The sequence below is a fragment of the Apaloderma vittatum genome, unplaced genomic scaffold (assembly GCF_000703405.1).
Source record: "Apaloderma vittatum isolate BGI_N311 unplaced genomic scaffold, ASM70340v1 scaffold45899, whole genome shotgun sequence".
Lineage (NCBI taxonomy): Eukaryota > Metazoa > Chordata > Aves > Trogoniformes > Trogonidae > Apaloderma > Apaloderma vittatum.
The window spans coordinates 2,478-10,950 of NW_009737791.1; the positions used below are offsets into that span (position 1 = coordinate 2,478).

The 8,473-nt window shown below is 39.6% G+C and overlaps 1 protein-coding gene across 1 annotated transcript in view; it reads right to left on the reverse strand.

Annotated features, from left to right (window-relative positions):
- Positions 1–4,424, reverse strand: part of NKD1 (naked cuticle homolog 1 (Drosophila)) — a gene marked incomplete at its 5' end in the record, with an annotated part of 5,890 nt that extends 1,466 nt beyond the window's left edge. Inside the window, 2 exons of the mRNA XM_009877427.1 lie at positions 3,166–3,250; positions 4,277–4,424. Of these exons, the coding sequence (XP_009875729.1) occupies positions 3,166–3,250; positions 4,277–4,424 (233 nt within the window). The remainder of the gene's footprint in view (positions 1–3,165; positions 3,251–4,276) is intronic.
- Positions 4,425–8,473: the final 4,049 nt, after the last annotated feature.

Sequence of the window (8,473 nt, forward strand, 5' to 3'; positions counted from 1 at the left end):
CAGCAGAACTTCTTTAAAGTTGTTATCAACATCTGCAAACCAACAACTAATGGCCCCTTTAAAGTGACAGGGGTTGCTCACAAAGAAACAACAAATGCTTGAAATTCTGGATGACCGGATTTGCTCAGTCGTTAGGCCTGAACTGACTGTTCTTTCCCCTCTATAAATCGACCCCAATGTTGCAAAGCAAAGGAAGCTTTCAGATTGCATCACACATGCAAAAAGAAAAAAAAAATGCTCCTACGTTTTATTACATTCTGTCTTACAGCCAAATCATTCAACTGATTCTCCAATCTGGACATGCCAAAGAAAACCTGCTGTCTGATTCATGGCTGTTCCCATCACTGTCAGGAAGCACTGGGGTAAGCCTTGTGTCAGATAAACATTCACGTGTATCTGCTTCAGACACGCAACAGCACAGGTGTAGTAACTAGAGAGAGCCTGAGAAAAGAAGGTGTTGGTAGGACACCCAGAGATAACCACTGCTTTCCAAAATACAATTAATAAGGTCAGAGCAGACACGGGCTTCAGAATCTCGACTCCTTTTCCTGCTCAGCTTTGCAATTTTATTTATAGCAGAACTATTTCCTGAGAACAAATATCTGAAATACCATTCATTTATGAGGCAGAAAAAATCAGGCAGAGGTTTACAGTATTGTAGACATGCCAAACAATTTAATTTAGCAATTTAAATGGATGTCTGCAGATACGAACAATATTTTCAATATAATAAACAGGATAAGCAGAAAACCTCTGATTAAGCCACTGCCTGTCATTCAGATAGCTCAGTCTCCAAGACCACAAGGCAGGTTTTGCTCTTTCTCTTTCTGATTGCACTGATGTCAGCCTGAGACCAGAATTTGGCCTTGTATCCCACACAAGTTGCTAAATATGGGCTCTGTATTGTATGGTGCCCAGTACTCTGCTTTTAGCCTATTAAGACATTTCCAGGTTTCCAGAGACTGCCGATCCCATTGAGCCTTGGCACAAACTGCTTTCCTGGTCTAGCGTAGTACTGTTCAGGGACATTACAGAACTGAGTCCCCTGTGTCTCTGTCAGACACAGGTCTACAGTTTCTTTCATAAAAGTTGCAAGACTTGACCTACCTGGAAGATCATTTTTGCTCTACTTTGATAGAGGTAGAGTCTCCTGAGTGGGGGAGAGTCTGCCTTGAAAGCAGGTAAGCTTTAAAGACTCCGAGTCAGCTTTGAGCTCCAGAAGTGAAAAGGGGTATCATAGAATCATAGACTGTCAAAATAGTGCAAATGACCAGATATTCTTTATTTTTGGGGGGTATATAGCCAACTTGGTACCTTTCCTGCCTCAGACACACCTTTACAGGTTGTTACACTTTAGAAGGTCAACATAAAAGATCCCTGGGGCTAGAATCTGGCTAACTGAAGTTGCCAGGCATGAATTGCCTACAAAAACCTTGGGGACTTAACATGTGCTGAAGACAATGCACAGTTCACCCAGAAAAAGCATCACTGGGTTCGATCCAACACAATTAAGCAACACTGTATACAGCACTGTCTGTTGAAAACTAAGTTAACAGGGAACCTGTTTTTTTTGTTACTGTAATAAATTCCATCTCTCACCAAGACACTGAGGAAAACCTATGCCAGTACTGCCACAGCCTTGCATTCTAATAGCTTTCTTCCATGCAGGATGACGTTCAACAATATTCATGCAAATATACACAGTGAAGCAATTATATACTGATGAGAGATGTGCTCCACTGGCAAAGGGAATTTTCAGTACTTCTGAGTACTGAAGCATCTGGCATCCAGCCCCACAATGCTCTCCTGCATACACATGGGAAGACACAGGCATGCATCAACCATGCATCAAGTACAGTGTATAAAAATATACAATGCTTTTACTGTTCTTTCCTTTGTTTTTTAAAGAAAAGGCATCTGCTTAAGTGTGTGTGGAGTGTATGAAAGCCCTTACTAAAATTCCCATACTGGAATGTCATGCTGATGGTAACAAGCACACAGCAATAGAGTAGGTAAGAGGAACTGAGCAGTGACAGAGCACAAGGTAGAAAAATGCAAGGACATTTCCTGAAAGCTGTGCTCACTGATAACAAAGTTTGTGTCAGTCAGGGAGAAATCACTTGAGCAGGAAAGCGAGAGTGAGAATGTGTATCTGTGGTAAAAGGAAGACATTTTACAGGCTGGTGTGCATCTGATTTTCCCAGTTGTACTAAACGAAATATAAACTAGAATGGTATGAAGATACGCAATCCACGAAATTGCCTGCCAGTGTCCTTCCACCATTCATTTTGTACCACACAAGCTAGCTATCAATCTAGTGACTGGATCTTTACACTTGCATTAGCCCTACGAGTGAACACTCCTGCCTGTAGATGGGGCAGATTTTTCGTCTGCCAGAAGCTATCTCTCACCTTCAGGATAAAAACATTTTTATCCATTTTATCTTGAACATTAATCACATTTTGCCTAGAATTCCTAAGTAACTGAGTTTGTGAAATGTATGCACTTCTCACAAGTCCTCACCGTTGCTTTCACAGGAGAAGCCTCTGCATTATTATCATGAGATTACGATAGCAGCTTCGGGGCAGCTTTCCTGAGTGTTAGCCATTTGGCCAGAGTGCACAGATATCCCTGCAACCATTATGGTGTGAACAGGACATTCTTTGTCCTGTCCACATTTGAGATGAAGCAAAAACTGTCAAATGCTGACAGTTGTCTGTTGCTGCTCTGCTCAGCTCAAGATAGAGATTCGTGCTGTCTAGGAAGCCTCTAACCAAAGGGATCAGGACAAACGCAGCAGAGGCAAGATTCTACCCCAACACTTGATGCTTCTATGACTGTGCATTCGGTGGAAATAGCTGCTGTTCACAAGGCCACTACATTTGCAAAACCAGGGCTCTAAGGTGAATGGGAAGTGACCTTCAAACTGAAAGGGGATTTTTGCAATGCATTATCAAACAAAATCAGTCCATTAAATTCACACTTTGCTAATGGGCAGAGGGAAGCAGAACATCACCCACAGAATCTGCTGATTTCACTATTCCACAGTGAAAAATCCTGTAATTCCTCTATTTAATATAATTTTTAAAAATAAAGCAAAAGGCAAGAAATTAGTGGAGGTATCTAGTGCTCCTAGAGTCGGCAGACAGGATTCTTTCCCCTTACCTGAGAGAAGCCCGCTGCTTCTTCTCAGAGCTTCTTACTTCTTCATTAGCTTTGCTTTCAGCTCTCTGCCTGGCACTCTGCAAATCTGCCAACAAGAGTAAGCACGTTATTCTTGCATTACTGTCCTTGCTGATCAGCACACCTTACACGCTACATTGCAAAACCTTTTTTCTTGTCAGTAGATGAAGATGTGAGGCATCATTCTGTGTAACCTTCTCTAAAGTGCTTTTGTCCACATGGCAGATTTTAAGCAGATGTAACCTCAACTGTAGGACTTTTATCAGCATTAGGCTGCAAGCCCTGTGCCAGGTTAGATGGAGCCACATTCACACCGATAACTTTGTCCCTCACTGGGGCTGGGCAGTGTGCAGCTTGATGCTATACTAATGCATCACAGAGCTCCCAAGCAGTGCACGTTTGCTTACGTCTGCACTTGAATGAGCGGATATATATATTAAAACTGAGGTAACAAGGCCCTCTGAATAAAATGCCCACATTTTCTACCAAAGTACTAGTTTAAATACTTTGAAGTATTTGAGTTCTGTACTACTTTACCTACTGAAGTAATTATGTTGATACAACTATTAGAGTGAATATAAGGTGACTAAACCATCCGAGTATAAGCTATTTTATAATGGCAGACTCTGCCAGTACAGAAAAATGCGCAATTTTTATGCATAGATTCATAAAGGTTACTTATTCTTAATTGTTTATTCTTATGCAGCAGCAGTGATAGCTATAAGCTTGCAAAAAACATTTTATACTCCTACACATGTTTCCACACAAACTGAGCACAGTAATATCAGCAGAGTCAAACTGATACAAGTCTTAAATCTGTCTTGCAGTACTCAATTACATAACATATGGGTTATTGGTGCTTCCAAAAAGAAACAATCAGTCAGGAGAGGGAACCTTAAATTGCTTTAGAAAGGAGGGTAGGCAATTTTGCACCCAAGATCATAAAGTAGGTTCATGGAGTTTAAAACACTCACATAATTATTTGCCTTTAAGTATATATTCATTTCTGTCAACAAAATAACAAAGATGGATTTTTAAGGGATTCTTGATTTTTTTTGTATTGTTTTTCCAATGGCTGATCGCACATCCTTACCAGCATGATTTAACAAGAGACTCTTTTTCTTCTGGCTGCCATCTGGTGCCACAGTAAGTTTCACTCGCAGAGTTTTGCTGGAACTAGGAGAATGGTTTACTGATGCATCAACTACCTCATAGATGGTATGAAGCAAGCTGGTAATATCCTATAGTTGGATTGAAACAGAAAAAGACACACTATTGTGAAAATGCTGAAATATCCTCAGAAGTCACTGAATTCAAGAGCAGAACTTACACAGAACCTTACAATCTTCACCAAATGGTGTAAGATTTATGAAATGGGGCAAACCAGTTGAAAACAATAACAACAGCACAAGGTATTTAGGTTTCCCAAACTGAATCAGCAAAACTGCGCTCTCCTTTAAACTTTCTTCGATTTCAACAGAACCCAGGGATAACCACTCATACCACACTAAAAATTGAAGTTCACATGACCAATTGAGCAGTAATTGAAGAAAATCCTGTAAATGAGAATCTTACTATTTCTTGGGATAGTTAAATGGTTGATTATATGGAGGAATACCAGTACAAGAAGTGGCAGAACTGTAAACCTCAGGTTTGGAAAAAAATGATGTCTGAATGCCACGTGCATTTTGGGGTCTAGTTTATTTGGCAAAATTCAAGCCACTTCTAAACTACGTTTCTGAACAGAAGAGATTATCCATTCAGGGCTATTACACAACATTTTTCACATATCTCTTTGAAGGCAATGGGACATGAACAAATGCTTACACATCTGGAGACTATAAAGATCCCATTCAATGCATATCTGAGAATTTCTCCATGCTGGCCTTCCTATTCCTTGATCTACCCTAGTACCTAAGCTCTTTCCAGACGTCTGTGAGCACAAAGGAAATATCTAAATCATCCTTTGTTAAGTATACCTGGTTCTGAAGATTAAGAGTCAGGTGTATAAAAATTCAAAAACTCTATAGAGTTTTTACCTCTGCCCAGGGGTCACGCCCATAACAATGGCAGCTGGAAGTTTAGTATGCACTAATGGGTCCTAGCACTTTAGTGCCACACAGTCCTCATTATCTAATCAGCTTTAAAGGTGGCACAGAAATACTGATTTCTACTCACACAGAATTTAGGGAAATGGCCAGGACAAATGATTTTACAGAAAATAATTTTCCATCTCAATAGCCAGAATGAATAACTAAATCCTAGAGGGTCCAGACTTTGTTTTAATGTGCAGCCTCTCTAAAGTTTTTGCACTCAGTGGAATTTCTCTAGGCTTTTGAGTTCAAGACAATATATTCATAAAAAGAGAGCAGATTTTGAAACCTCTCTTGTATTTCCCCACTGATATTTTTTCTGCCATGGCTGCAAAGATCTATGACAGTAGCTGTTTTCCATCCTCTTGACAAGAACCACGGTTTAAAGCTTGAATGAGGGGAAAACTGCACAGTGACAGTCTGGCCGACACCTCATAGCTCTTTAACACATCTCACTTCTCACACTTCCACCCTTATTTGAAACCTAGCCAGACCTCTAAAGAGACACAGCCAGCTTGAAGAGCTGGATTTTTTACTTCATTTATGAGAAAAACCCAACAAAGCAAGAACATAGACTGATAAAAAAAATACATCTGTTGTTTTATACACCCTCCATAAATTATGTTTTAGAAGCACTGTGCTATAATCCTACACCTCGATAAGCCAAACCTTCTCTTTCAGCAGAATCCTTAAACACTATATTTATTCTTAACAGGGCTTCATACGCTCAGCACTTTGGAGAATGGAGTCCTTCCCATACATTCCTTAACAAGTGTTGGTTAGCCAACATGGCATGTTTTCACACAAGGCCACTATCAAGAGGTTATTATCAACTCTTTCATTCACAATGATCTGTGCCCCTTCCTTTTTTCAGCTATGCCAGATGTTTGTACAAGCTGATCATCTAGTCTATTTTAACTTCAATAGGTAAAGCCAAGAAGTTGTTACTTCCACTGCTCTTTTACTGATTTTTTTCCATGATGAGTTTAACTTGCTAACTGGCATACAATCTGCTCCTTGTCTTCTGTGAGGGTCTTTCTCAACAGGCCGCTTGACTCAGCAGTTTAAAAAGTATTCCCAAATGCTGGCAAGGAAGGCTAGAGGCAGCATTTGTGGGACACATACTTGGCAAATCAGAAATATGTGCACACACATATCACACCAGGACAATTTATGTCTCTGAGCCAAACAGGCCCAAATTAACCCAAATTAATGTCCATGCTCCAAGCAGTTCAAGAGGCTGCACAGAGGTATCAGGATATGGTGTTGCTTTATACTCCTCTGCCTTTGCATTTCGTTACATGTTTAATACCCAGCTTCCTCCAGGACGATCTGAGCTGCTGTGCATTCTGGCACTAAACGAACGTGGTTGTCAGACTGGATATACACCAAGATGAGGGATATCCATAAGTAACCGCATAATGCTTATGCTGATCTTTTAAATACCGACAACAACATTTTTATTATAGGATTCATTCATTTACTTGTGGTCCTAATTCGGGGTCAGCACTTCTAGTAAAGTGGCAGGTCCGATTTGGTCCAGCAAGTCTGCTTGGGTCATTCATTACTCTGTCATCTACCAAGGTCCTGGCCAAGTAGGTACCAGCTACAAGGCAGCTTGAACCTCTTGTTGCTTTCCAGTTACTGCTTCACAATTATAATATATAAATTCCTGAGGCACTGATCTGGGTAGGAATAATTTTCATCAATGAGTTTTGAACTGTGACCCACACTACCTTATCACAGCGCTTTCTTGGCATGTAATATGCTAACGGCTTATTGCCAAATTAGTCTCAGTAGACCATTAAAATATATGTTACAAAATTTGTATTTTATAGTTATGTCTGTATTTACCCCAAAAGAACTTTCATCTTCCAGTAGTGTGCCAGGAGATAAAATCAATTTAGGCTCCCCTTGAAAGGTGTACAACTGAACCTTACCTGTACTTAAATTCCTTACAGAACTGCCTAAAACCACTGGACAGCTTTACCTTCTACACACCAGTTTATGTATTTCATTGTCCTCAAGAAATTCAGCATCAAAGATCAAGAACAAAAGCTAGTTAAATTTTCCTCTTTTCTGGCACACCAACCAGCATGTCTCAGAGACCACCTACCAAAGAATCTAACCTTTCTTGACAATGGATTATCATTTTTACTAGTGACATGATTTTATAACTGCTTTGCTTAAGACTGCTTGGCATTTCTTGCACAAAAAATTTCATCCCATGTCTCTCAAACTTCCTCCCTTTTTACACGAAAAATAAACAATTTTTCAGTGTTTCCCATTTTTCCAAGAATGTAATTTCCTTGGTTTTTTTTTACTGAAATGTACTTTTAAACCATTTCTAGTTTAAAATCATTATGGATTTTTAAACTAGTATATTAAATGGGTAAAGAGAAATAAGAAAAAACCCACAACATACAAGTATTCTTTCCTTCATAGCAAACAGATTATATTTAGTGGGGACATAGGCTGCACTAATCTACCTGCTGAAGGGCTTCTGGTGTGTAGAATCTCTGCCGGGACAGCTAGTTTAATGAGGTAGGAAAACTGAAACCATGGTATTCTTCCTCAAAGCGGAAAAGAAATGCATGAAGGGTAGCATCCAATCAGCCAGCACATGCCCTACCCAGATTTGTGTCTTGCTTATTGAAGACTACAGCTGGTTTTTCCAGGGCTGAAGGATTTAACAGTGTTAATCTGTATGTCTTTCACATCCTATTTTATCAAGCAGCCAATACATCAAAGTATATTAAAAAGAGAAACTTTAATAGATTGCCAGAAATACTTGCATTAGAAATATTCCAAAGTGAACAGTTAAGGCTGCACATGTACGCTGCACTCACACATGGATCTGCAGAACACTTTACAGACCTCCAGTAGATTAGAAGGAATTTAGAACATACAGAGAAACTAATGGGACTGCAAAGAAGAGCAAGAGAAAATTACATTGACCTGTTCTTCATTTCTTACAGAACTCATGTGACTGAGAAAGTCCCTATTCCAGGTACTAATTTTTTACTTCTAGGGAACATTAGCTGCACAGGCATGATCCTGTTTTTCCAGTATTAGTGTAGTTTATCATCATAGGACTAGTTAGCAAAATAAGAGATTCTGTAAAAGAAGCTAAGAGGCTTTTCCAGCAGAATTAATTCAACAGAATAATTGCACACAATCCTCCCTCGAAAATAAAA